Source organism: Dasypus novemcinctus, chromosome 18 (assembly GCF_030445035.2).
Source record: "Dasypus novemcinctus isolate mDasNov1 chromosome 18, mDasNov1.1.hap2, whole genome shotgun sequence".
NCBI lineage: Eukaryota > Metazoa > Chordata > Mammalia > Cingulata > Dasypodidae > Dasypus > Dasypus novemcinctus.
The window spans coordinates 60,816,159-60,843,804 of record NC_080690.1 but is presented as its reverse complement, the minus strand read 5'-3'; the positions used below and the strand labels follow the sequence as shown (position 1 = coordinate 60,843,804).

Below are 27,646 nucleotides of genomic sequence, written 5' to 3'. Positions count from 1 at the left end.
CCAGACTGTGAGAAACACAGACCGAGGCAAGAGGTACAAAATAGGTGGGTTTTTTAATTGAAATTTTTATGAACAGGAGAGGGGATGTGAAGGGAGCCGTGGGCTGGGTCCGGGCCCGCAGCATCGGCGGCAGGGCCTAGGGTAATCGGCAGTAAACGGCGTCCCTCTCCCCCTCGGTCGATCCTTCCCTCTTCTCCGGCTAGTCCAGCGTCCCTGTGCGCATGCGGGAGCGGCCGGGAGGGTGTCCGCAGCGGGACCCGGCGCCCCGCGGGCCGGACTCAGGCCCGGGGCCGGGCGGGCGCGCAGTGGTGCGGCTGGTGCGTGGGCGCAAACCCAGTGCGGCAGACGCAGCGGAAGGAGCCGTCGGTGTTGACGCACCGCGCGTTGACGCAGAGCGGGGAGGCCTCCTCGGCTTCGTCACACTCGTTGATGTCTGGGGAGTGGACACAGCGTCGCGGGTCAGGGCCTGCTTAGCCCCTGGGGCGGAGGAGTGTGGAGGCGGGGCCTCCGCTTGCCCCAGCTGCTGGCTCCCGGAGCCTGGGCAGGTGACTTTACCTCTCTGTGCCTCGGCCTCACGCTCTGGTTAGCCCTGCGGCGCTGGGTTTTTGTTAGGTAAATAATGCTGATGATGATATCAGCACCTATAGCAGACCTTTTTCTAAGCACATTACTATTGATACATGTGTTAATTAACTTTATCCTCCCAGAAAGCCATAGGTATAGTTATCCCATTTCACAGATGCACCAACTGAGGCCTGGAGTGGGAAAGCCCCTTGCCCCAGGTCACACCGCAAGCCCTAAGTCCCGGATTGTAATCACTCTGCTTTGCTACCGTCTAAAGTAGGTAGACGATTCATATTTCCACCTTACAGATGGGAAGACAGGCCCTCCAAGAAGATCAAGTAAATTGTCCAACGTAGCCCTGGCGGTCCTTGGAAATCCCACCTGCAGGAATCCGCCCTTCCGTCCTGCTAAATCCCTGGCCAAGCCCGCCTCTCCCCGCGCCACTGGCCCCAGGCTCCGCCCCTCACCGACGCAGGCCATGCGGGTCATGTCCAGGCGGTAGCCGTCGAAGCAGTCGCAGGTGAAGCCCTCGGGGACGCGCACGCAGCGGCCGTGGGCGCAGCCGTCCAGGATCCCGCACTCCTCCGCCTCCAGCCCCTCGTAGGACTCGGCCAGGGCGCCTGCGGAGAGCGCGGGGACTCCGTGGCCTGGGCTTCCTGCCTTACGGCCCCTGGCCCGCGACCGTGTGGCCCCGCCCGGGGCTCCATGGAGCGCTCCCCTGGTGTTCCCCGGCCACCCCGTGGCTCCACGTGGCCCCGCCCCCGGCCCTCCTCGGAGGCTCTGGCCTCCTCTCCGGCTCATCCCCCTCTTTTTCCCGTGTCTCCCCATCTCCGTCTCTCTCTCTCCCTATCCCAGGGCCTCTCTGCCCTATCCCAGGGGCCCTCCGGAGCCCCCCTTCTCTCCGTTTCCTCCTCGGTGTGCACCTCGCTTCTCCCCTCCCCGCGTCCTGGCTCCCCCTGCGCGCCGGCGCCGCTCTCGGGGACTGCCTTCGCGGGAGCCGCTCCCTGCCGGCCTCCGGTTCTCTTTTCCCCTCTCTCCCGGCCTTCGGGTGGGCCTTCCTCTGCTCCCCGCCGTGTCTTCCCGTCCCTGACGCTGTCGCCCCTCCTGGCGTCTCTCTCAGCCCTCCGCCCGCCGTCTCGCCGCCTCCCCTGGCCTCCGCCTGCCCGCACCCCTCGCGCGGCTCGGGCGCACCACGCGCCCCGCATCCTCACCAGCATAGCCTCCACCTTCAGGCAGCTCCTCCGGCTCCGGGAAGGACCCACGGGTGTCACGAGACCGATAACGCCAGCGGGCGCCCGGGCCGGGTGGGGCGGGGGCCTCAGAATCGCCGTAGGGACCACCGTCGTCCTCAAAGTCCGGCATGTCGAAGGGGGGCGCCCCGTAGGGGGCCTCCCGGCGGGCGAAGGGCCCCGGTGGCGGAGGGTAAGGGTCGTAGGGTAGCACAGGTGGTGGGTACAACTCGGGCCCGTACGGAAGGCCCTGGTAAGGCGGCCCCAGCTCCGGGCCATACTCATAGGGGAGTCCAAAGCCACCCGGCCGCGGGGGGCCGTATGCGGGGGGCCGCAGCACGTTGCACAGGGCCTCAAAGTCATCTGTGAGCAGGAGCCAAGCCAGAATCAGCCCTCGCTTGCCTTGGCCCCTGCCATTCCTGTGGGGTCTCTGAGCAGAGGAGCCACAGGAGGGGGGGGAGGGGCCTTGGGCTGCAGCGTAGGGGTGGGAGGGGGCTGGGGTTGCAGGGCCAGGGTCAAGGCTTCTTGGAGCCAGGATGGAGGGGCTAAGGCTGGGAATCCAAGGTGCTGGCACCAGGATACTGAGGACTGAGGCTAAGGGATCAGGCTCCAAGATGCTGGGATTTGGGGGATGCAGGGGAGCTAAGACTAGGGGATGAAAGAAACATGATGCATGTTTCATGAAGCAGGATTAGGAATCCCAGGGGTCTGGAGGCCAGGGAGGGGAGCTGTGCAACTGGGATTTGGCAGTCCAAGGACCCAGGCTTGGGTCTTAGGGGCAGGAGCAGGATTCCGAGGGCTGAGCATGGAAGGGTCTAGGGCCAAGGCATGGGGTCACTAGGGCTGTGTGTTGGGGTCAAGCACCTGATATGGTATCCACGGGACTATAACTGAGGAGTCTGTGGGGCCAGGATAGGGGAATCTGAGCAACTAGTATTTGAGGTCTCAGAGTCCAGGATTGGTAAATCTCCTATCTTGGGGTTTTAGAAATCAGCAGTTGAGGATCTGGAGAGACCAGACATTGGGGGCCTGTGGGCTAGAACTACAGGATCTGCAGAGTGCGGCCTTGGGTTTCTGTGGGTGAGGCCTGGGGGCCTTTGGGGTGTGGCTTGAGGTCTAAGGAACCAAGATTTAGGGATGAACCAAGACACTGGGGTCTGAAGGCCTGAGTTTGGGGGGATCCATGGGTCTGAGGGCCTGGACCCAGAGCCTGAGGGGCAGGGCCTCTGAGAGCAGCCAGGGGGTGGCAGTACCTGAATCCTGGGCGGGACAGAGGGCGCAGTCCATGCCCCAGGCCTCGCCGTAGAGGCAGCAGCACTCCGTGTAGGTGGCCTGGCGGTCGAGCCGGGGGCGACTGCACACAAGGTCAGCCCCCACTTCCTGCCAGCACACTCCCAGATTGTCATCTGAGGGCAGAGGCAGCTTGTATCAGGATGGGACTGTCACTCAGCCCCCTCCCCCGCTGGGGTGACCCTGCCACCCTCAGCACCAGCTCCATCGCATCAGCTCTGCTCTGCCTCCCAGAAGGCCTTGGAGGGAGGGGTCTGGGCAGGAACCGGCCTGGCATGAGGTTGGCACAGCAGAGGGCTGGAGAAAGGGCCCAGTGGCAGGGAGAGGGTGTCATGGGGTTCTCCCGGCACGTGCTTTTCCTTTCTGGGCATTGCTTTAAATGCTGACGAAGTGTGTGGGATGATTGTCGGAAGGGGAAGTGGGAGAAGGGAGTTCACGTCAGTGGACAGAGAAGGATGGAGACACAGAGAGAGACTCAGGGGGATGGGCAGAGGCTCAGGGGGGTGGAGACAGTCAGAGAGAGACAAAAAGAGAAAGAAAGGACCGGGGAAGTACAAAGACATCTAGAATCAGAGATTCACAGGAAAGCAGGACAAAGCTGCAGAGATAGTGAGAAACAGGCCTAGATACAAAGATCTAGAGAAAGTCAGAAACTCGGAGAAAATCTCAAGACAGAAACCCACAGAAATGCAGAGGGACAGGGCCCAGAGGCACACAGGGAAGTCACAGCAGGCAGCACTCATTCAGCACTTGGCCAAAGCAGGCCCGCTCTTAAGTTCTTGAAAATGAAATTCCCCGCAGTCACCCTATAAGGTCAGGGCCATTGTGGTCACCGAGTGTGCAGACAGGCCCAGGAGGGCCTAAGCAACAGGCACGGGTTCACACGGCCCGGAAGTGGCAGGCTGCCTCTAGAACCTTCCTCCTTACCCACCAGGCCATCCCGCCTCTCAGGTGGGGCCTGCGAAACAGAGCCCAGGTGGGGCCTGCGAAGGCGTGGCCGGGAGGGGGCGTGGCCAGGTGCGGGCGTGAGGCGGAGCCAAGGACAGCGAGGGGCGAGCCCGGTAGGGGGCGGGGCTACCGAGGCTCTGGCTCTCGTTGGAGACGCAGCGGCGCCGCGAGCCGTCGAGCACCAGTGGGGGCTCGCAAGTGCAGTGATAAGAGCCCACGGTGTTGACGCAGTGGCCGCCCTCGCAGGCGGGCTCCTCGTCCGCGCACTCGTCGTTATCTGGGGAGGCAGGGAGGAGGCGGTTAGGAGGCAGCTCCCTCTTCACCTCCCTACCCTTCCTGTTTCTCTCCCCGCGCGTTGATGTTGTGATAGATGGAGGCTAGACTCTAGGAAGGACTTCCCGCTGGTGGTGGCAGTGTTGCAGAGAGAGGCCGAGGGCCGGGGAGAGTCCCGGGGCGGAGGAGGACGGCGGAAGTGGGGCTTGTACCAATGCACTCCAGCCGCTGGGTGTGGTAGTAGTAGCCGTTGCTGCAGTAACACGAGTAGCCCGGTGCAGTGTTCACGCACACACCGCTCTTGCACACTTGGTCTCGGAAAAGCTGGCACTCGTCCACGTCTGTGAGAAGGGTGGTCAGAGGCACATCCCCCACCACGAGAAATGGGGGCACGGCAGGGGGTGGGGCCGTCTGGATGGGAGAGTGGGTGGGGGCAGGGCACGACCAGGGAAGAGAGGCAGAGAGGTGGGGAAAGACAGAGACAGGGGAGGTGAGGGTGGGAGGGGGCGACAGGGACAGAGAAGCAGGATGAGGCAGAGATAAAGAAAACGGGGCCAGACAGGGCCAGACAGAGTGAGAATGGAGCTGGGTTGGAGGCTGAGGGCCGCTGGGGACCACGTGTGCTCTCACCTCTCCGGAGGCCCGGGTCCCCGCTGGGCGCCAGGTAGCCCCGGCCATGGGGGCACAACGACTGGTACTCAGCTGTGCAGAGAGAAGAGGCTGAGCCCAGCTCAGACCCGTGTCCCTGCCCACGCCCACCTGCCTCAGTGCCTACCTGGCCCCCCTGCCCCGGCTCACTCTTGCTCTTGCAGTACCAGCCCCATGTCTAAATGTGCCCTCTGTCCTAGCCCAAGGCCCACCAACTTGGAGCTCACCCCGGCCGCACCCCCACCCCCGGCCCTGTGCGCACCATCAGCCCGGGGCCCTCCAGGCCCACCTGTCTCAGTGCCTGGGCACTGCTGGATGCGGCAGCCACTGCCCCAGCCCTCGCCCACGGTGCAGCAGCACTCCTGCCAAGTTACATTCCGCGCCAGGATGTTGTCGCAGGCATCTGGGGCCGCTGTGTCAAAGTAGCACTCCCGGCGCCCGCTGCCCACCGGGCCCTGCCTGGGCACGCTGGGCCGGCTGGGTGGGGGTGGCCGGGCTGGCAGGCCCGGGCTGGCGGGCACCTGGGGCTGCAAACCTGGGTACGTGCCTGGGAAGACAAGGGGCCTTAGCTAGCTCCCAAGTCCCCATGTTTATAGACAGGTAAACAGAGGCCCAGAGACGCCCGGCTGTGAGTGGTGGGCCCAGGTCCAGATCCCACACCTCCCTCCCAACTCCACACCTCTTGCCCATTTGTCCCTGTCTCTCTTTCCCCGCTCTCACTTCATTTCTGGGTCTCTGGCTTCCCCACTTCACATCCTCCCAGGTATCTCCCTCACTACTCCAGATTCATTGGGGGGAGGAGGGGGGAGCAGGGTCTCCTGGACTCTTGGATACCTCCCCAGGGTGTTTCCTGGATTCTCACATGCAACATGTCCTAAACTGGCCTCAGAGTCTTCGCCCGCAAACCCAGGGCTCACCCTGGGCGCCCCGCCCCCCACCACCCCAGCAGCCCCACAGCCTGTTCACTGGGCTTCTCGAGCCTCTCTCCCACCCAGCCTCTCCTCCCCTCCTCACCACCCAGCCCTGGACCAGTCCTGTCCTCTCCTGCCCAGGCACCTGCCCCTGCCTCCTCCCTAGGCTCGCAGCCCCCACCGCCACCCTCCTGTAATCTACCTCCCCACCGCGGCCAGAGGGAGGCTTCCACATCTGATTATACCCCAGCCCTGCTCTAAGCCCTGCCCTGGCGCCACAGTGCCCTCAGGTAAAATCCACCCTCGGGAACCTGGGACGCTCCTGTCTGATCTGGCTCCTGGCCCCTGCTCCAGCCTCACCTCTGCCCACTCCTGCCCTTGCTCTCTGAACGCCCACCTTGCCTGGCCTCTCTGCCCTTCCTCGCCGACTTCACCTGGCTCATTTCTGCCCACCTGCACCGCAGTGCAGACATCCCCTCCAACAGGAAGCCTTCCCTGGCTCTCCTCCCGGGATGGGACCAGCCCCTCTTCTGGATTCCCACACACCCCTGGGGGGTGCATGTCTCCAATACAGCCCTGAATACTCTGGGCTACCAGTTGTCTAGTGATTTTTATCTCTGGCTGCTCTACTGGGTTGGGAGCCCCTTGAGGACATGGAGGGCTCTTTCTTGGTCACTCCTATATCCTTGGTACCCAGAAGAGGGCCCGCATATGCCCTGAGAATATCTGTTGAATGAAGGAACCTGATAGAGGCACAGGCAGGATCAAGTTCTCCGGAGGCTGAGTCCCACTACTCATGGGAACCCATGTGTTTGGAGTTTAAAAACAAACAAAACATTTAGCGGACGGCAGATGTCCACAACAGGGATGCTGAAACCACATCATTTTCCTGTGGGGCCAGTGGCCATCAGTTAAATAGACACTGACGTCAGTCTCACCAGCAGAAGTCCGCGGGGGAACACAGCGACCGGTCATCGGGTCAAACTCCTCAGGGCTGGTGGGACAGACGCAGAGGAAGGAGCCTTCAACGTTCTCACACAGGGCAGCTCCACATACGCCCTGTAGTGTTTCACATTCATTCACATCTGTGGCAGGAGCAACAGGGGAGGAGGACTTAGTGGTTCAAAATTTCCGTGATTTCAAAGTTCCACGAGTCTGCGCTTTCAGAGAGAATGGGTATTTTTAATGACCCAGGCCCCACCATCTTTTCTTCTGGGGGGACAACACACCCTGAATTTACCCTGGGGACCCTTTGCTCCTTTTATCCCATGTGTGTTTTATTTTGTTTTGAGGTACTGGGGCTGGGGATTGAACCCAGGACCTCATATGTGGGAAGCTGGTGCTCAACCACTGAGTTCTGAGTAGAGCTAAATCTGCTCCTGGGGTGGGCACCCATCCCAGGTGTGGCCAGTCGCATCACTGCATTTCTTTGGCTGCATGATTAGTTCAGGGATAGGACCAAGCTAGACCAATCAGAGCCAGGGCTGGGACTTTTGCTAGAAATACTGAAAGAGTCTCCCTGTTTGGCTGCAGAGAGGCCAAGCTGAGGGCGTTAACCCAGCGGTGCCAGGGCCGTCTTTGTCATGGTGGAGAGTCTGCCTGAAAAGAAACTCAATCAAGGAAAGCAGAGCTGAGAAATGGTGACAGAGACAGCCTCGTTTAAATTCCTAGACTCAATTATGCCTGACGTTCAAATACATCCCAGGACTTGGCAGTTTTCATTCCTTTTGTGTTGGCATTTGTCCCAGGGGAGAAAATTCATGCCTTTTCTTGTATGTAAATTGTTTCTCGAATGAAAATATCTGTAAACACATACTGCACTTCAGTTAATGATATATGCATTATTTAGGGGGAAGTGTACTGATGCCTGCAACGTTTAAATCTATCAAAAAAAAATTAGATGGGTTCATGAACAGATAGGTGACAACGCAAGTATAGTAAAATGGCGGTAAGAGACTCTAGGGAATGGGTACACAGATGTTCATGCTACAGCTCTTCAGTTTGCCTAACCAACCCCTTCCCTGCCCTCTGGCCCCACCCAACCCTGCCCTCCCCCTGAACCCCGTACCCACGCAGTGACGCCCGTCCCGCGCCCCCTCGTAACCCTGGTCACAGAGGCACTGGAAGGAGCCCGGCAGGTTCTGGCACACGGCATGGGCCCCGCAGAAGGACCGGTTCCGGCATTCGTCCACATCTGCAACCACCAGACAGTCAGCCCGGGCTGGGCCCTCTCCTCTCCCCTCACCCGACGCCCACTGAGCACCCACCCTGGCATCCGCCCTCCGGCGTGGGCTGATAACCAGGGTCACAGGCCGGCGTGCAGCGGTAGGAGCCCGGGGTGTTCTCGCAGCGCTGGGCCCCACAAATCGCAGGGCCATATTCTCGGCACTCGTCCACGTCTGCAGGAGAGTGGGGAGAGGAGGAGGGAGCGCGTCACAGGCCTGGACTCACAGGTGCCTGACGCTGCTTCCAATCCCAAGACTTCACAGTCTGAGTCTGGTATCCCAGGAGCCTGCGCTTCCAAAGAGTCACAAGCGTTAGTCAAGCAGGATCCACGCCTTCCCTCGTGGCCCCCTCCCCTATTTCATTAGAGTGTCTAGGTCCAGTCCTCCTAGCACCCCACCTCCCCCCACCCTGTCATCTCTGTCCATTTCCCTTGCTTCCTTTTTCTTCTTAAATCTGACATTATATCATATTTCTGTAGTCAATGGTGTGCTGAGGGTGGCCCCACAAGAATGCAGACTCCACAATGGCAGGGATTGCTCCCTGTCTCTTTCCCTGCTGCGTCCCCAGGGGCCAGGGCAGTGTCTGACACACAATGCAGGTGGAGGGAACCTGCACTTTATTTACATATTTATTATCTGTCACTCCCACTAAAATGTCGGTTCCAAGAGGGCAGGGATTTTTGTGTCACTCATTTGTCGTTGTGCTCCCACTGCCTGGCACACAGTAGGAGTTTAGAGAATTCTTGTGGAATTGAACAATGAAATCCCACGAAACTAGGCCTCTGGGGGTCAGGTCTGGCAACCAGAGAGCCAATAGCGGCCCACAGGCATTTTGTTTCATTTGTTCCACAAAAGTGCTGCTCCCACACACCATTCTCTGCCCCAAATCTTAGACTGGCGCCAGCCTCCCGGGTGGGCAGGTGCCCTGCTGCAGCCGGGTGGGTGGGGGTTGGGAGAAAGGGGGTTGTGGGAAATGAAAGGAGAATGGACGGGGCGGGGCCCACACGTTCCAAAGGGCCCGTGACTGCTGTGGAAGGCGAAGGGCAGAGTCTGGAGAGGCGAAGGGAACTTGGGAGGGACGGAGAGTAAATGGGCAGGGGCGGGGCTTGAAAAAACCTGGGGGGAATTTTCACGCTGGGAAAGGAGGGGGTTTAGGGCAGCTGGAGTTGGGTCTTGGAGCAGCCCCAGGCAGCAGGAAGAGTGGGTGGAGTGGGGAGAAGGCGCGTCCAGACAGGTGAGAAAGAAATGGAACCTGAAGAGGAGAAAGTGGCGGTTTAACCCGCCGGCGCCAACTGCAAGGGGAGGGGCCTAACAGGTGTCAGCTGCGGCGGCGTCTCGCTGGGGTGGAGCCTAAAATATAGACTGGCTGTACTGGGCTGAAGCTGCAGGGGGGCCAGGCCTGCTTCTGGAAACGGGCTTGGCCTGGTTCCTGATGGAGTGCCTTCCGCCCCCCCGCCTCGCAAAAAAAGGCCTCTATGGTGGCTTATTCCCACCAGAGACGGGGCGAGAGGGGCTGAGAGTGCAGGGCAGCCCTCCTCGGCCCCCACGGGGCAGACCCCCGGCAACCTGTGGGGGGTTTAGGGCATATTCTCACCGTCACAGGTGCCCCGGGGCCCCACGTGGTAGCCAGGGTCGCAGTCGCGGACACAGCGGTAGGAGCCAGGGGAGTTCTCACAGCGCTGGGACCCGCACAGGGCCGGGCCCCGCTCGCGGCACTCGTCCACGTCTGAGCGGGTGGCAGGGAGAGGCAGAGGCAGAGGGAAGGTGGTGGCGTCAAAGAGGGAAAGTAGAGTCGGGGGGGGGGACGAGCAGGGAAGGCGGGGGAGGCAAAGAGGGAGGCGGGGGAAGCGGCGGGCGGGGCGGGCGCTAGCAAGGGAGGCAGCAGCGGAGGGGAAGCAGAGGCGGGAGGGAAGAGGGGGAGCCGAGGGGAGCAGAGACGGACCGGGCGGGGCGGGGCCTCTCACCGAGGCAGGAGGCGAGGTCTGGGCTGGCGCGGTGCCCGGGAGGACAGACGCACTCGAAGGAGCCGTCGGTGTTGGTACAGATGCCGCTCTGGCAAAGGTCCGCCTCGCTGCACTCGTCCACATCTGCGGGACAGGGAAGGCTCGGTGGGAAACCTGCGCCCCCCTCCCTCCTTCACGACCTAGCCCTACAGGCCCCTCGCCCGCCCTCGCCCGCCCCTCGCGGCTCCACGGCCCCTAATGCCCGCCCCTACCGGCCTCAGCCGCACCCCTTCCCTGGAAGCCCAGCCCCTTCGACGGCTCTAGGCGCTGCCCGTCCCGATCATTGCCAGCCTATCCAGACTCCGCCCGTGCCCCTCTCCTCTCCCGCCTCCTCCACTCATTAAGATCCCGCCAGCAATTCTCGACTCTCCGTTCGGCCCTCTCCTCCGTGCCCCGCCTCTTCCTGGTACTGTATAAACTCCCTCTGTGTCTGTCCAGGCCCATCCCGGGTACCGACCAAGGCAAGAAGCTCCGCGGGGCCCGGGCCGGTAGCCAGGGGCACAGGTACAGGCATAGGAGCCGTCGGTGTTGAGGCACTCGCCGTGGGGGAAGCAAAAGTCGCCCTCCAGACATTCGTTCACGTCTAGGGTCGGGACAGAGAGGCGGCAGGATTCCAGGATCCGCCCCTTGAGGCCTAAGCCCCACCCCAAGGCCATAAACCCGGTGGGCGGTTTCTACGCTCCACCCACAGCCCCTGGGTCCGCCGCGTGGTGCTTAGGGACCCCGGCCCCACTCCCAGGTTCTCCGGCCCCGCCCCCGCCCCGCGCACCTGCGCAGGGTCCAGGCCGACCAGGGGGTGATCGGTAGCCGGGCGCGCAGCTACAGCGGAAGGAGCCGTCGGTGTTAGTGCAGAGGCCGTGGGGGCCGCAGGGAGCGCCCAGACTGCATTCGTCCACATCTGTGGGAGCAGGGCTTTAGAAGGGGTCGGGTCTGGGGACACACCAGATGGATCCCCTCAGAAGTCACATTCAGGGCCAGGGATGGTTCAGAATCAGGAGGACCCCAACTGCTATCAGAGGTTATGAGGAGGGGGTCAGGTTGGGGTCAGTGTCAGAGTCAACGCAGGGTTGGCGGGTTACAGATCAGGAGTCACATTTAGGGTTAGGTGACACTGTCAGGATCCGGGGGTCAGGTAACTGAGCTCCAGGTCAGGAAGTTACGGGCTGGGTCCAGGCTTATGATACAAGGCCACGGCCACGGCCAGGGGCTGGGGTCTGGTCTCACCAATGCACTGGGCGTGGTGCAGGTGGTGGCCAGCAGGACAGGCCCTGCACTGGAACGAGCCGGGGGAGTTCACACATTCCTGCCCAGGACACGCCAGGTGGTTCTCACACTCGTCCACATCTGCGAGGCAGGGGAGAGGGTGACCTTGAAGGAGCTATCCAGTGCCCCCCTCACCTGTCCACCCTCCTCCTGCCTCCCTGGCCTCACCCTCGCATTCGGAGCCGGCGGCGTTGGGTTGGAAGCCCGTGGGGCAGACACACTGGAAGCTGCCTTCTGTGTTCTCACAGCGGCCGTAGGCACAGGGCGGGGGGCTGCGGGCACACTCGTCCACATCTGAGGCAGGGAGGGCCAGTGGGGCTGAGAGAGGGGCCTGGGCTCACCCCCCCCCCCCCGCCCCCCAGCAATCAGTCTGGAATCAGCCTCCTGGAGTTTGCCAACACTGCCCCTTCTCTCGGGAGGACAATCCTCTCCCTTGTTTGCCCAGTGAATCGTCTCCCTGCTGCCAGAGTGAGGCAGTGGTGCCACATCCTCCAGGTTGCCTCCCCTGCCTCAGAGGTGTCCCCTCCTCAGGGTTCCCACAAACTCAAAAGTATCATCCAAGTAGGGAGGAGCACTGGGGAGCACTCTCACATTTTGGAGAAAGTGGAGACCATTCCTACCCTCTTAGTACCTCCGTCACTGAGTCACGTCTCTCTACCTCTCTGCCCCCCAGCAGTGTCTCCCTCCAGTTGCCACAGCCGGGTTGGACTCAGCACCCTCACCTTGGCAGGGGGCCCCTGGCCCTCGCGAGCGGAAGCCGGCGGGGCAGGCGCAGTGAAAGGAGCCAGCTGTGTTGTCGCAGCGGCCTGGCCCGCAGGGCGGTGGCTCCTGGGCGCACTCATCCACATCCTCCTCGCATGCGGAGCCCCTGAAGCCAGCCGGGCACACGCAGTGGAAAGAGCCGGGCAGGTTCTCACAGACCCCTCGGCCACACAGGCCCGGGCTCTGGGTGCACTCGTTCACATCTGGGTGGGATAGGGGGCCCGACGCCACACCTCCTTTAAGACCCCATGTTCCACTGCACCTCCCTGTCCCTGGTCACTATGACTTGCCAACCTCCATCATTCTCTCACCCTGTCCCCCACCACTGCCTTGTCAATCCCTAAGAAGCTGCCTTCTGGTTGGCATCGGCGGGTATCATTCTCTGTCCTGCATGGCTCTGCCTCCCCTTCCCACTTCACTCAACTTCTCCAGCTCCCGGCCCTCTGCTTCTCTATCCTCCATGACTGCTTTCTGTTTATCCATCTCCATATCCCTCTGTCTCTACGGTCCCCAGCTGGCTACATGCCTAGCGCTCAGAGCTGGCCTCCGTCTCTTTCCCCTCTGGCCCTCCCAGGCCCTCACCCTGGCAGCTGGCTCCGTGAGGCGCAGCCTGGTACCCGGCGGGGCACACGCACAGGAAGCTGCCTGGCGTGTTCTCGCAGCGCCCGCGGTCACACGGCGGCGGCACGCGGTGGCACTCATCCACGTCTGCGGGCACAAGCCGGCGTCTGGGACTGGGGCAGACACTCTCCAGAGACCCGACGGGGAGGTCAGGGCGGGGCCTGGCTGGGGCCTGGCTGGGGCCCGGGGCCAGGCCGCAGCCAGTCCGGGGCGGGGGGCCAAAGACGGTAAGGGGGGCTCAGAGAGGGGAGGATCAAGGTGGGGCTCCAGCCGGGAGGGCAGACCCGAAGGTGGGCCTAGGGGCGGGGCCCATGTGGGCAGGGCAAGACCGGGGCGAGTGACCCGGTCAGGGGAGGACCCGAGAAGGGAACTGTGAGAGCCGGGCTAGAATGCCAGGGGGCGGCTTGGGGACCCGGCAGCGGTGGGGCAGGAGGGTAATCAGGGGTCGCGGTCTGGAGATCGGTCGTGGCAATTGTAGGGCAGAGGCGGGATCTGGCCCGGGGCGGGAGCTCAGCTGGGAGGAGGGGGCGGGGCAGGGTCGGGACCTGGTCGGGTCGGAGACAGTAATAGGGCAGAAAAGGCGCGCGAGGGGAAGGTCCGGTTTGGGGGTGAGGCGGTAGTGGGGTCGCGTGGTGGGGAGGGCAGGAGAGCTGCTGTGGGGCCCGGAGGAGGCGAGGCAGCAGTAGGACAAGGGGGCGTGCGACAGCGTGGGAGGAAGGGCTCTGATCCCGACGCGCGCGGGAGTGGGCCTCGGGCAGAGGCGGGCTGAGCGGGGCGCCGCGGGCTTCTCACCCAGGCACTCGGTGGCCCGCGGGCTCGCTCGGAAGCCCGGGCTGCACACGCAGCGGAAGCTGCCCGGCGCGTTCTCGCAGCGCCCGGGAGCACAGGGCGGGGGCACGCGGCGACATTCGTCCACGTCTGAAGGGCACGGTGAGGGCTGGTCATGAGGCGACAGAGCAGAAACCCTGCAAACCCCCCGCCCCGCCTCCTCCAACCCCTTCTGCCCCGCTCACCGAGGCAGTGAGTGCCCTGCGGGCTGAGCCGGAATCCGGAGTCGCAAGCGCAGGTGTAGCCGGTGGGTCGGGGGATGCATCTTCCCGAGCCGCAGACCTGGGGATTGCGCTGACACACGCCCGCGGGGGGACCTGGGGAGTCCAGTCAGCCAGCGTTCCCCCATCTCTGAATCCTCTGCCCCTTTCATCCCAGCACAATCCTCTCAGATCTTCTGCCTAAAACACCTCCATGATGCCCTCTTCTCCAGCCCAGTCTTCCACCTCTGAGTCCCTTTCCTTTATCATCTAACTTTGTCACCAGATCTTCTGCCTGAATCTCCTTGTAATGCCACTCCACGGACTCCTCCAGCCCTCTGCCTGAAATACTTTCCTGGTATCCTCCGTGGCAGATTATTTGTTTAACATTGGCTAAGCACTTACCTGGGAGACATGTCACTGACTCCTCACCAATGATCCCCATTTTACAGATGAGAAAACTGAGGTCCAGTAAAGTTAAATGATTTGTCCAATTGGCAGAGGACTTGAACCCAGACCTTATGACTCCAGGTCCTCATCTAACCACCACCCAGCCCTTCAAACCTTTGTCTCTTCCCACCCTCTTATCCTCTGCCTGTGACATCCCAGTTTGTTCCATCCTGCAACTGTCACCTTGGCGCCTCTTTCCCCAGTACCCACACCTGTAATGCCCCATCTACTGTACCTGATTGAGGGATCTCAGGGCCAGACCAGGCAGGGATGCTGGGCAAGGGAAGCTCAGGGTGGGGCCGGGGCGCTGGCCGGGGCTCCGGCCTGGGCTCCAGCCTGGGCTCAGGACGGTGTTCTGGGCGATGGGTGGGCAGAGAGCCTGGTAAGGAAGTGGGGGACTCAGATTCGGGCGTCCCTGCTCTCCTCCTCCTTTCTGTGTGGGGCTGGGCACCCCCTCCTCGAGGAACAGCTTACCTGCAGAAGGCCGAGAGGTGGCAGATGGGGCCCGGGGCTGGCTGAGGGACACTCGGGGTGGCTCCTGGCCCAGGGGCCTGGTGTTGTAGCGGAGATCAGAGGCCGAGTAGTGGTAGCCAGGGCCAGCCGGACAGATCTCCCGAAAACCCTCTGAAAACAAAGAAGCAAGGGAGGGACCGTGGCAGAGGGGTAACGAGAGAGGAAGGGGTCTCCAGGGCAGGGCCCCGGCTGGGAAAGTGTCAGGGCTCTGAGTTGGATGCTGGGTTGGGGTGGGGCCCTGCCCAGGGAACAGGACGTCTCAGAGGCGAGGGTAGAACCAAGGACATCTTTCCCTCTTCGGAATGGTGGCAGGGACAGAGGTTGAGGCGTTGAGAGTGGAGTTTGGGGTCTCTCCAGGACTGAGTTGGAGGCCCGGAAACAGCTTGTTGTGGAGTTTGGTTTTAGGCAGAAGCTAGATTACTACTAGGGAGATATCTCAGGGAAGGCCCATGTCTGGGGCAACACCTGGTGCAGAGCCTAAACTGAAGGCAGTCTCTTGAGAGCTGTGGACATGGCCAAAGCTTGGGGACAGGGGGACAGGGTCAGGCAGGCAGCATGTCTGCCAGGCTAAGGGTGGCCAAGGATGAGGCTGGCTCTCAGAGGTCGCGGTGGTGGGTATGGGCGAGAGTGGGGGCGGGTCTCAGGGGCTGAAGGCGTGGACAAGGCTTGACAGAGGCGGGCCTCTGGATCTGGGGGCGGGGCCTAGCCGCGGCAGCAAGCGGGCAACTGGTACAGAGAGGTGCCCGGCAGGAGGAGCTCACCTGAGCCAAAAGGGGGACAGAGCTGGCAGCCCCGGCCCCAGGCCTTGCCCACGCGGCTACAGCAGCAGATTTGTTTGGTGATGTTGCGCAGGATGGGCAGCGAGCAGCCGCCGTCGCGCAGCACGCGGAAGCACGGCCCCTTGGCCTCTGAGATCACGTGCTGTGCTGTGGGAGCGGAGGGAGAGGCTCAGGGCATGGGGGGGGGGGTGGGATTGGGAACGGGGTGGAGCTGAGGGGTGCTCCTGAGGAGAGTTTGGGAGGGGGGCATTGTGAAGAGTCTGAGAAGGCCTGAGGGGCAGCTGAGGGGCTGAGAAGGATTTGGGGGCCTAAGGACCTGAGCGGGTCTGCAAGGGTGTGAGGGGCAAATGAGAGCGGATGAGAGGGATCTGAGAGTCTGAAGAAAGTCTGGTGGTCAAGGGAGGTGGAGGGTTGGGGAGGGTCTGAGAGGACCTGAAAAAAAAGTCTGGGGATCTGAAGGGGTCTGTGGATTTAAAGGTTTGGAGGCTTCTTAGAGGGTCTGAAGGAGGTTCCAGGGAGTCTGAAGGTGATTTAAGGGTCACTGAAGGGGACCTGGCAGTCTGAGAGGATCCGGAGGTTCAGAGGGGATTACAGGTCCTGGGGTGTGCTGGGGTGTGGTTTGGGGCAGGGCAAGTGAGAGATGCAGCGCCAGTCCCCTCCCCGCTGCTCACAGATGCAGCTGCTGCGGGATGAGTCGAGTAAGAAGCCGTCGGGACACACGCACGTGTACCCGCCCCGCGTGTTCGCGCACTCCCCGTGCTGGCAGCGCCCGCCGGTCGCGCACTCATCCACATCTGCGAGGGAAAGGGAGGTGACGGTGGAGTCGGGACCGCAGCCTCGCCAGCCCCGCCCTCCACCTCACTCCCACGCACCCACAGCTCACCTTCGCAGGACCCATTAACCCTTTCGAAGCCGGGTGGACAGGGTCTGTCGGGGGCTCCCACTCGGTTGGAGTTTGCTGTGGAGAGAGGAGGGGAGTGGGCCCGGGTGGGTGGAGACGAATGGATTTGGGATGAGAGGGATTGGAGGGTGCTGGGTGTGGGTTAGGCTCTGGATCAGTCTAGGTTGATTGGCTGCCTGAGAAGGCAACGTGGGAGGTTCAAGAAATGCAAGGCTGGGCCAAAGACAGGGGTAAGATGGATGGTCCCAGCAGCTATGAATTTCCAGCTAGACTGGAAATGTGTCCCACAACGGGGCAGGCATGGCTAGAACTTGTGAACGTAGTTTATCTCTGGGCAGGGGACCGGAATAGTGGGACTGCAACCCCTCTCCAGCTCCGAGCACCTCGGGGACGTCCTGGGGCTTACCCAGGTGCTCCGAGCACGGCTGACAGTCGTGAACGCCCCAGGCCAAGCCGGCACCCCCGCAGCAGACCTCCTGCGTCCGGAGCCCGGGCAGCGGGGACGCACACTGCAGGCAAGTGTAGCGTGAGCGCGCCCCGCGCCAAGGCTTGCTCCAGGCCCCTCCCCACCCGCCTCCTCTCACTTCGCCTCGGCGCAGCTCCCGAAAGCAGTAACCGAAGCCCGAGGCGTCCGAGTAGCGGTCCTCGCGGGGCGCGCTCTGCGCCAGCACCGTGTAGGGGGCCGCCGCCTCCGCCCGCGCCGCAGCCTCCGCGCGCGCCACCGCCTCGGCGTCCGGCTCCTCCCAAGGTCCGGACACACGCTCCACCTGGTGCACCACCACCGACGCCTCCTGCGGGTGCTCCACGTGGACGCTCACCATAGACGCCACGCCTGCGGAGGCACGAGCCCGCGAGGCGGCGTCTACGCGGGTTCTTTACGGACAGGGACTAGGAACCCGGGAAAAGTGGGAAAGATGGGGGCCAAAGGGCAAGGTGGTGGATCAAGGAGTCGCAAGGGTCTCGGGCCGCACCCTCCTCACCGTGCTCGTCGTCGCGGTGGTTGGCCAGGGGCATGGTGTACACCGAGCGGGTGAGACCCGGCATGGCTGGGGCCGGGGGCCGCGCGCCCGAGGAGTGCAGCTGACAGAATTTGCCCGCGAAGTCAGGAGGACAGAGACAGCGATCGGGCTTCACGCATACACCGCCGTTGTGACAAATCAAGGGACACAGAACTGGGAAAGGAGGGGGACAGTCAAGGTCGGCACCCCTGGAGTGCTCAGTGGTTCAGCGTCAGAGCTGCCGCTCGCCCTCCGGGACCCCTCACTTCCAGGCCGCTCCGCCCAGCTCAGTGTGGAGGCGCGGCCCTATCCCTGGCCACCTGCTTTGGCCCCGCCCAGTCGCGCAGCCCGCAGCGACATAGCCCCGCCCACAGGATCGGCTAGCCACGCCCCCGGCTCATCACTCACATGTGGTCCCGCCTTCTCTGGGAATTCCACTTTCTGGCTAAATTCGCGGAGTTCCAGTCTCGTCCCGAAACTGCTCACCCCGCCCACTGGCTCAACCCCGCCCACTCTAACTCGGGGTCCCCTTTAGCATTTAACCCCACCCACCCACACTCTGGCTGGGTCCTTTGCTGTTTCAGTCCCGCCCACCCAGCCCTGGTCCCTTCCATTGACTCAAACCACATTTTAGCCACGCCCTGGCACCACTCCCCCTCTTTTCCCCCCCAACTCTGTCTCCTTAGCAGTCTAGGCCCGCCCACACCCTTTCTGGCCGGGCCCACCCTGTTCCAGCTCCGCCCACCGGCCTAGCGCCCCTTTTAAGCCCCGCCCACATCTTCTTCCACACACCCCCCAGCATTTTAAGCCCTGCCCACCAAGGCGGCTACCACGCTGCTTCTGGCCCCGCCCACCGCCCGTTCCTCACGCTGATTTGCCGAGCCCACTGACTCACGCCCCTCCCACTCCACCCCCCCCCCCCCGGGCTCTCCAGGCGACAAAGCCCTACGCACCGCACTTTAACCCCGCCCACCTCCCTTCCAGCTCGGGCCCTGGAGTTCTAGCCCGGCCTTTTTGCCTCCGGGGTGGGGCAACGAGCGGGAACGAGCCTCCTCTCCCCGCTGCGCGCCCTCGCCGGGCCCCAGGCCACCTCTGGGCGGGGCCCTGCCAGCTGTGCGACCGGGTAAACAAAGAGAAGGGTGCGGCGGGGGCAGGGCGGCGGCTCCGCATTCCCGACCCTTGGGGAGCCCCGGGCCCGTCGAGCCAAAGAAGGCTGGACGTGTCCTGCAAGGGCACCCCCTCCCTCTCTCCCCCGAGCCGCCAGGAACAGCTGGAGACAGCTGTACGGAGGGAAGGGAGGAAGCGGGCTGCCGAGGCTGTCCAAGGAGGCGTGTATGGGACTCTGAGCACAACTGGGGAGAACCCCCTCAAATAGAAGGGGAAGGGGGCTGGAGTCCAGGGAGGATATCAGCTGGAAGGGAGGCACTCTGTGGTTTAAGGGGTCTGGAAGGGAGAGGGTACCTAGCCCGGAGGCAACGGAGGTGCACTTTGAGCAGGAGTCCCTGGAATCCTTTTGAGAGAGTTACCTAGAAAACAGGAGTTTAGTGCCTTCTAGGGGATGATCAGATTGAGGGTGCTGAGAACACGGTTTCGATGAAGAAGTGGGGTTCCCGGGGGTCCCCAGCACATGAGAACTTCAATAGGCTGGGAAGACCCTAGAATCCTGAGACGCTCCAGCAGCCCCTCACCCCACCCCCAGTTAAGGGATTTTGGGGCCCAAGTCTTTTGATTAATGATTGTTTGGGGTCTGTCTGGAGAATCAACTGTAAGACACCAACTCTGAGATGGGGTCAGAGATGGGAAACACTCATCTGGAAGAGCAGGATTGGGAGATACAGTAACTCAGGAATCTCTGATGGGACTGGGGTAGGCTCAGATGGAAATAAAAAAAAAAAATTAGGAGTTTTTGCAGGAAAATAATTCTACTGAGAAGTGGAGTTCTCTCTGTATAGGGCTCAGAACCTGAAGTTTCTCCTGAAAGTGAAGCAGGGTAGCTGTGGGACACAACTATTGAGTTCTCTAGAGAGGGGCATGGTTTGGGGGGCAGTGCACCTCAGAGGAATGGAAGGGAGAACCCTGGAGATGCTGGTCTCTAGAGTGTCATCAGGGTGGGAAGGGGGCCTAGGGGTCTGGGGGCAGAGGCTCTGGGGTCCTCTAGCTAGAGGCCAGGACTCCAGGTACTCCATTGGGAGTCCTCAGTTGAGTGGCAAGGCCTAGGAGAGGTTTCACCATGAATCAAGATTCCAAAATGGAAGGGGTCTCTGGGGAGGGTGGTGGGAACCCAGCCAGGCTTGGGCGGCATTTCCCAGCCTCCAAAGGGCATTAATCTGCCTGCTCTTGGCCCGAATGCAGGCTCCCGGCCCAGCTCCCTGGTGGCAGCCCACACCCGGGCAGGCGGCTAGACTGGCAGGGCCAACTCCATTCTCCACGCCCTGGACCAATGGGGAGTTGAGGACATCAGGGTCCTGCCGAGGTCAGCCCCCCTTCACATGCCCCTCCTTGTGCCTCCAGGGGCCTGGCACCCGCCTGGGCATGACGCCTGGCATGGGCGCGTTGGGGCTGGGCCAAGATGGAGTGAAAGGAGAGAGGAAGGGGAGGAGAGAGGGAGTGGCAGCGGGCGGGGCTCAGGCGGGAGATGAGCTCACGCGGCCCCGGCTGGGCTGGCTGGGGGCCAGACTGGGTGAATTCTCGGCGCCAGGGGCCCCCACTCCCCACTCCGGAGAGCCTGGGGTGGGAGTAGGGAGGCCCCGACCCCGGAGAAAGCGTCCTTCCCGCCGCCCTGGGGCCAACAGGTGGCGTGCCCTCCTCACCTCACCTGAATCCCCGGGAGGGCCCCTTCTCCAGCGGAGCCTGGTGCGCACCTCCTCTTGTCTTCTCCGCCCCCAGAGGGCGCCCCTTCCCCTAGGCTTCCTATCTGGATTTCTCTCGCACGTGGATCCCTGCAACTCCCCCCGGCAGAGATCCCCCCCTCCTTTCTGGGTGCTTTCCCACTCGGGATAACTTTACTCACCTCAGTCTCCCTCCTCACAGGCACTCCTACCCCAAACTCCCCTAATTCCACCCAACCAAAGTTCCCAGAAACTGAGACCCCACACACACACACTCATCCCCACACCGCGGAAACTCTTCCTTGGTCCCCAGAGACCCCTTCCTCACAATCTCAGAATTTGGGCTCACTTTGCAAATGCTCCCAGGCCCCTCGTTTCTGGGATCCCCCACCTTGACTCAAAGGCATGAAAGTCGACCCCAATCCCCTCACGTAGGACGCCGCAGGTCTCAGAGAACCCTTATTGCTTGCAAAGAAGAAAAAAAATCCCTCAGGACCCACCCTCAGGAGCCAGGAATTTAGGGCCCCCTTAGCCAAATACCCCACGGTTTCCCCAGCACTCCTGGACATGGAATCTGGGCTCCCGCTCCCTGGGAGACTGTCTCCCTCCCCCAGGACCCCCTCCCTCGGGACCACCTCCCGGCACTCACAGGCGCGGAAGCCGGGTCCCCCCGGGGCCGCCCCGCCGGGCGCGCCGCTGTCCACGCTGGTGGCGTTGCGGGGCGCGCAGGTTGAGGTACAGCGGGAGCCGGTGGGCCCATGGACGCAGCGCAGGCCGCACACGGCCGGGGTGAAGCGCACGCGGAGGCGCTCCTGCGGCCGGCCCAGCCCGGGACGAGGCCCGAGCGGCACCAGCAGCACCAATAGCGACACCCAGAGCAGCCGCGCGCCGCCCGCCATGGCTGCAGCGCCGCGCTCCGCCGCGCCGCCGCCCCAGCCCGCCCGAGGGGCCCGGCCGCGCCCGCCCGCCCGCGGGGGAGGGCGGCCGCGCCCCCGCTCAGGCCCCCCCTCCCCACCACTCCCTCCCCGGCGGCCGCGCGGGGGCGCGTGGGGCTGGGCGCGCAGCCAGAGGCGCGCAGGCTGGGCGCTAGACTCGCAGGGGGAGGGGGCGCCCCCTCTGTCCCCGCCCGCTCGCACCAACAAGTGAATGGGGCCCGCAGGGGAGCGGCGGGGAAGGGAACAGGTGGGGGCGGCCGGCTTCCCCCCAGACGGAGCGAAATCCGCACAGAGGAAAGGGTCCTGGGGCCTCGTTTGGGGAAGCGGCTAAAGGCTGACCCTCTGGCCTGGGCGCAGGGAAAGGGGGGGGCTTCATCTGGGTAGGTGGATGTGGTGGCACATCCGGAGAGCCAGGTGGCACATCTGGGCGGCAGAAGAAGGGTGGGTGAACCTGGGCACATGAAAGATTGAGGGTCCGGATTCCGGGCAGAAGGTTGGGGTGGGGGACACCTCTGAGAGGGCAGTCACATCTGGCCAGGACCCCCCCACACCTGGTGGGAGAAGTCAGCATGGGTAGCGGGAAGCCGTGGATTGAGGCTGTGAGCGGGGGTCCTCACATCTGGCCCGAGGCCCACATCTGGAAGACTTTAGGGAGGAGGGGACACATCTGGGCTGAAGGCCACAGCCGGAGGGGGACTTTTGAGGGTGGTTGAGACTAGGGTGTTCTAGCTCTGGAGGCCGCGCTGGAGCGGGAGGAGGGCACGGGGGAGGGTCCGAGGAAGCAGGAGGAGGCCTTTGGCCTCCAGCCGCCCCGCAAGCTTGAGCGTTCGGTGCCCGGGCAGGCGCCAACCCGCACAATCGCTTTTGTTGTCTGGACTGGTAGGGCCGCGCTCTCCGCCGGGCCAGCGCCCCCCTCCTCGGCCGCGGGGGGCCCGGACGCCTGGCTTCCCGGCCCCACCCCCGCAGGTCAGCGCCTCTGGCCCGCGTCTGGTCCTGTCCCGGGCTCACCTCTCACGGCCGGACGCCGGGGTCCCTGGAGGGGGCCGCGTCCTGGGGGTGCGGGGCGGGTAGGCGGCGGCCGGACCGTGGGAACCAGACGGCTTTATCTAGCCCGGAACCCCCCCGGCCCCCGGCGGAGGAAGGGCGGATGTTCTTACCCCGAGCCTGGCCGGCGGGGGCGCGCTGGGGCGGGGGCCGTCTTCTCAGCAGTGCCCGGCCCCCCGGCCCGCGGGGCCGCCGTCGCCTCAGCAGAGCTCGGGCCTCCTGCAGCCTGGGTGGGAGGGGGAAGGCGCTGTCACAGCGGTTAGGGGAGCCGCCGGCGGGAAGGGACCTCAGTCGGGAGACGGTCTCGAGCAGCGGCTCTGCACACCCCACCCGCCCACGGAGACCAGGTGCTGAGCGGGCTGCAGGCCCTTGGAGAGAAACAAAGCCTCGCGGGAGAAGCAAAGGAGGAGACCGAGAGGAAGGGGGTGAGAGAGCGGGCAGAGACGCTGAGGCCGGACACCGAGAGATGGCAGTGAGACAGAGAGAAAGAGCAGGTACGGAAGAGGGAAACAAAGTGACACAAGGGGGATCCAGAGAAAGGGAGATCGTATTCGAGCAAAACAGAGAAAGGCGACGACAGAGGGAGAGACTGAGAGTCTGAGACTGACAGGGAAAAAGTGAAGTAGAAACAGAGATACATTGTGTTAGGACAGTGAGAGGGAGGAAAGGGGAGAGAGAAAGGAAGAGAGGGAGGGAGACAGAGAACAGGGGTGAGGAGACAGGAGACCCACAGGGCAGAAAGACGCGTGCCTGGATACAGCAGGGCAGTGGGGAGCTCTGCAAGATCTGATTGGGGTGGGGTCACACACTCACGTCAGTGGCTGCCAGTTAAGGGACACCTGTCTCTTCCTCACGCTGGGGCTTGGCCTTGGGGACACTGGGGTCAGGCACTGCTGGAGTTCTGGGCAAGTTTGGGGCAGGCAGCTCCGGACCCTGCAGGAGGCTTTGGAGCCAACCAGAGACTAGTGGGTGGGGGTGGAGATGGGAAGTGCCTCTCGCCACCCAGGGCATCCAGCTCTCAGGTTAGGATGAGGGAGCCCCCAGCCCTTTCTGTCTCTCCTTTAACCCGCTTCCATGTCCCACCTGCAAGAACCTACCTCTGATGCAGCGGCTCCTCCCGGGTGCTCGGCCTGTGCAGCAGTGACACGCAGGGAGGCTACAATTACAGGGTTGGAGGTCACACTGGCCCCTAGTGCTCCAAAACCCCCCAAAGGGGATCACGGGGTGGAGGGAGCCCAAGAGCCCATGATTAGACCTGATGGAGTTCGATGTAGCTGTGAGACTAACTTGAGGCACTTCTCTTGGGGACTCAGTTTCCCTATCTGTGCAATGGGAGGCAAATTGGTTTAAGACTCTCCAGGGAAGAAGATCACAGCAACTCTACTTCTATTTGTTTTGTGGAGAGGTTTAGCGGTAAGGTTTTATTGGAAAAGACACTTCAAAGTATTTTTAAAAATAAAAAAAAAGAAAATTTCAAAGAGGATTTCTAAGCGCATTTCCAGGCTCATACTATTTGGGAATCTAGGACCCCCCGCCCCCCCCCCCCCCCCCCCCCCGCAACACACACACACACACACACACACACACACATCTGGACTCAGCGGTCATCCCACTAATGGCCGGCAGGTGACGCCACTTCCACAGGACTCAGGCTGGGGAGGGCGGTCTCCCCTTTGATTGTGGGACCAGCAGGGTGCTGAGGTGGAAAGGGGTGCAGAAGGAGCCACCGCCCGGGAATCCCCAGGCCCGAGTTCTAGCCCATTCCTGCCCTTCCATGTTGTGTGTCCCGGTGCCAGCGGCTCCTGGTCTCTGGGTCTCAGTTCCTACCTGCCCAGGAGAGGGTTCGTTCTTGGGGAAATCTCCGCGCCCAGAGGGTCTCAGATTCTGGGTGGCGGAGCCTTCAGCTCCGGCTCAAGTGTTTCGAGACCGAGGATCACCCGCTAGACAAGTCCATGATTCCCAGGCTGAGGGGGGCAAGGGCGAAGCCATTCGCGCAAGCCTGGATAGAAGGGCCGTGGAGGCGTGGCGGGGGCGCCGCGAAGGGGCCGTTCGGTGCATGGGACCCTTCCAGTCGGGTGGGACCCAGTGGAGGAGGAGGCCGCTCTGGGGGGAGTCTCCAGGACCCCCGATCCTGCCATCTTCCCTCCTGCCTTCTCCCCGGGTTAACCCCTTCCCGGCCCCGCCCCCGGCGCGGCTCGAGTTACTAAATGCATTCGCAGAGACCCGGGCGGGAGCCGAGCCCCGAGCCTTTGTAACCCAGCGCGGAGAACCGGGCCGCGGGGCGGGGTGGGGGTGCTGCGCGGTCTGTTCCCTTCGACCTCGTCACCCGCAGGCCGGAGAGGGGGCTCTAACCCCCAAATCTAGAGGAAATCCTGGAACCTCTCACTGCGAAATCATTGGTTCCTCACTCAGTTCTGAAGACTCATAATGCTAGAAAACTAGAGCATCCCCAACCCTCGTGAAAGTTGAGGACCTCCCCCAATTCCCCACAAGCCCCTCCGCATCACCTCCAGGGTCCACGTTTTCCTAACATTTGAGAAATTCAAGGGTCCTTTTAAATAAATCCATCAACCCAGGCGCCCCCACATCCTGCAAACCAAGACATCTCAACACCTACCCACAAAGTTTCTCCGTAAACGTCATCTTACCCGTCCTCCTTAAAACACCCCACAAACTAGGAGAACTCTATCCCGGCTCAAGGACCCCACCCGTCTCTCATCCTAGAGGACCCCAAAGCACTACCCCCGTATAAACTGGGTAGCTTCCCCTAACGACCCCCCAGATTCCCTGGAGTCTTATCCATCTCCACCACACCGGAGGCGAATTCCTTCCCTCAAAATCTTAGTTCTCCCCAGATTCTAACCCCTACAAAGTAGGGGGTCTATACATCCGGGAGTCTTGACCCTTTCACCCTCACACCTACCTAAACGGTGGGCTCGTATTCCCCTAAATTCAAAACTCCTGGGCCTCCAGGACCAGCAGACTTCTTGGGTGGAGGGGACACAAGGAAGAGGGGGGACACAGGGGGGCTTACCCAGCCCGGCGGCCCGGGATCCCCGCGACCTCGACGGCCTGGCTGGGGCTGGGGCTCGGGCTCGCTGCGGAGGCGGCGGCTGCGAGCAGCAGCAGCAGCGGTAGGAGGGGGCGGCGGCCGCCGAGGCCAGGCCGCCGCATCGTGTCAGGCGCGCAGTCCGCGTCCAGGCCCGCGGTCTGTCCGGCCTGGCCGGCTCGGCGCGGCCCCGCCCCTCTGCCCCCGCCCGCGCCACAGGCCGACTCACTTTCTCCGTCGCCTAAGCCGCGGGCTGCGAACTTCCCGCCAATCAGAGCCCGGCGCCGCTAGGGGGCGCTGCTCGCGCGGCCAATCGGGAGGCTGCAAGGGAGGGGCTAGAGGGACAGGTGCTGGGAGGGGGGCGCGAGGGGGAAAGCGGGAGTCGGGGCACTGAGTGCCCTCTCGTGAAACAGAGGCCCCCGATGGTGGGAGTGCTGCGGCCCCTCCCGCGCCTGGGAGGGAGGCGGAGGAGATAGGTCGGGCCCCCCACGCTAGACTACGGCTCGCAGGCCTCGTCTCTCCATCCACTCTTGTGGGGTAACGCGATCAGAATTTGTTTCCTGGCTGATGTAGACGCTGGAAGCCCCCACGGACACCCACTCCCACGTGACACTTTCAGGATCTTGGGAACGGGACGCGAGTCTGCACTGAGCCCCAGGACCAACCTTCCAAAAGTCCCAAGCCCATATTGAACCTCCCCAAAGGATCTGCCCCCTTCAGATCCTTTGATCCTCTACTGCAGGTCCTGACTACAGAGGTTCCAGGCTCACCACCTGCAAAAAGCCAGTTCCACAGAATGTTGTAACCCCTGCCCCTCAGATATTCCTATGGCCCAGACTCCGTTCCCCCGCGGACTGCCGGCTCCGCCCCTTTCCCGTAAAACCCCTTCACCCGCCACCCTCAGAGGGCACCAGACCCCTTTCTCTGCCTGAATCTTGAAAGGTTCTTAAGAGCACCCCTCCCACCCTCAGAATTGCAGACCCTGCCTTAGAGAATTCGAGTACTCTCCCTTCCGAAGGATTTCAGGCAGCAGGAATTCCTAGATACAGGGGGTCTTAGGCCCCACCTGCACTCCCTTTAGGGGGTTCCCGGCGCCAAGCCCTGCTCACAGCCTCCCAACTCTGAGGGCATCAAAACCCGCTCCATCTCTTCATTATAAATTTAAGGCAGCATCAAGCTCCGCCCCTCTCCTCCCAAAGGCGTCACCCCCACAGCTTCAGATCCCGCCCCCTGACTTTCAGGTCACATCCCTTCCACAGAAAATTGGGACCCGGCCCCACCCTAAAGATCCCAAGCCCCACCGCTTTCAGTGTGCCTGCCTCGGAGGGTTCCCGGCCCCATCTCTCACTTCTGTTAGATACTAAGCTTCCCTGGTCTACGGCGTTGGCCCTGCCCTCCCGCGGAGCCCAGACTCCGCCCACAAAGGGCACTAGGCCACGACCCTGACGACAAGCCCACCCCAGAACAGCAACTGACCCAGATTCGTCCCCAGCCCACCCTGCACTCCTGCTTCCAGTGGAGGGTGTGCAGGAAGGATGGGAGGTCCTCTACAGCCCCCCGTGCAGTGAGACACGCAGGCTGACTCACTGCCACAGTCACACCGTTATTGCTACCCCACAGCAAGTCACGCCTCCATTACACCCCAAAACCCGGGCCTACCCACCATCCAGGGACACACTGCGCCCCGGAGCAGTGACTACGGCACTGCCTCATTCACGGCCATTCGTGGGTAGTCTCCACGCAATGGTGGAGGGAAGTGTGTCACCGTGTGCCCAGCTCTATGCACTGAATGTGCTCCCTGTCCCTGTCTTTGTGTGGCCCCCAGAGGTCCCTGCTAATGTGGCCCTATGGGTCAGCATGTCCCTGCCCCCATTCTCCCTCTCTACCCCTCCTACCCTGTGGCTGGAGCATCTGGTCGGGGGCGCAGTAGAAATTTCTCCTTTCAGCCTGGGATCCAGAGCATCTTCAATGCTAGTTGCTAGGCAACAGCCTCTGGCTCACCACGGCTGCTTCCGGGGATGGCGTTGGCTTCCCTTCCCCCCAGAATTTGGAGTACCCCAGCTTCTAGTCCCTCCCAATCAGTGTCATGATCTCACAGGCTGTGACTACTTTACCCCTTGGGTCTTGATCTTATCTCAACCCTTCAGAATCCCTCAAAGTGCTGGACCCCTGGCATTCCAGAATCTTCCTCCCACTGCGTGCTCTACCCCTCCCCCCATTTTATCCCTGCTATTTAAAAATAATCTTTAGCATTGCAGGTTTCTGACACTCCAGATTTCTCTCCCTTAGTTCTAGACTCACCAGGAGTCCAGAAACACAAGTGTTTTGGATCCCCTAGCATGGACAAAATGAGCTCAGTATTCTAGATCTGTGGACATTATAAA

At 62.5% G+C, this 27,646-nt stretch overlaps 1 protein-coding gene across 3 annotated transcripts; it reads right to left on the bottom strand.

The window, feature by feature from the left end:
- Positions 1-34: 34 nt before the first annotated feature.
- LTBP4 (latent transforming growth factor beta binding protein 4) lies at positions 35-27,256 on the bottom strand. Of its 3 annotated transcripts, none has more exons than XM_071209270.1 (33): positions 27,158-27,256; positions 23,311-23,369; positions 23,027-23,156; positions 22,327-22,439; positions 17,389-17,580; positions 16,993-17,240; positions 16,815-16,917; positions 16,391-16,465; positions 16,179-16,301; positions 15,490-15,654; positions 14,690-14,839; positions 14,451-14,594; positions 13,751-13,882; positions 13,530-13,655; positions 12,699-12,824; positions 12,077-12,319; positions 11,523-11,648; positions 11,316-11,435; positions 10,861-10,989; positions 10,549-10,674; positions 10,053-10,175; positions 9,683-9,814; positions 8,131-8,262; positions 7,932-8,057; positions 6,802-6,948; positions 5,242-5,499; positions 4,935-5,006; positions 4,517-4,645; positions 4,162-4,308; positions 3,047-3,199; positions 1,776-2,156; positions 1,032-1,184; positions 35-433 (listed from the first exon to the last, which is right to left on the bottom strand). In XM_071209270.1, exons 5-33 carry the CDS (start codon positions 17,450-17,452, stop codon positions 279-281), a joined length of 4,308 nt encoding a protein of 1,435 aa, XP_071065371.1. In that variant the 5' UTR covers positions 17,453-17,580; positions 22,327-22,439; positions 23,027-23,156; positions 23,311-23,369; positions 27,158-27,256; the 3' UTR covers positions 35-278. The 3 variants fall into 3 exon arrangements, with proteins under 3 accessions (XP_071065371.1, XP_058136257.1, XP_058136259.1); XM_058280274.1 differs by lacking the exon at positions 27,158-27,256 and adding an exon at positions 25,248-25,423; XM_058280276.2 differs by lacking the exons at positions 22,327-22,439; positions 23,027-23,156; positions 23,311-23,369; positions 27,158-27,256 and adding an exon at positions 20,884-21,194.
- Between the last annotated feature and the right edge of the window lie 390 nt (positions 27,257-27,646).

Bases quoted from the DNA above. Each gene is read 5' to 3' on its own strand.
- LTBP4 (XM_058280274.1), bottom strand. From the start codon at position 25,387: ATGCGGCGGCCTGGCCTCGGCGGCCGCCGCCCCCTCCTACCGCTGCTG. The intron at 11,436-11,522 runs GTGAGGCCAGGG...CCTGCCTCGCAG, and splicing joins CGCCGGCTCCGAATGCGAGG to ATGTGGACGAGTGTGAGAAC. The intron at 2,157-3,046 runs GTACTGCCACCC...TCCTGCTCACAG, and splicing joins CTGTCCCGCCCAGGATTCAG to ATGACTTTGAGGCCCTGTGC.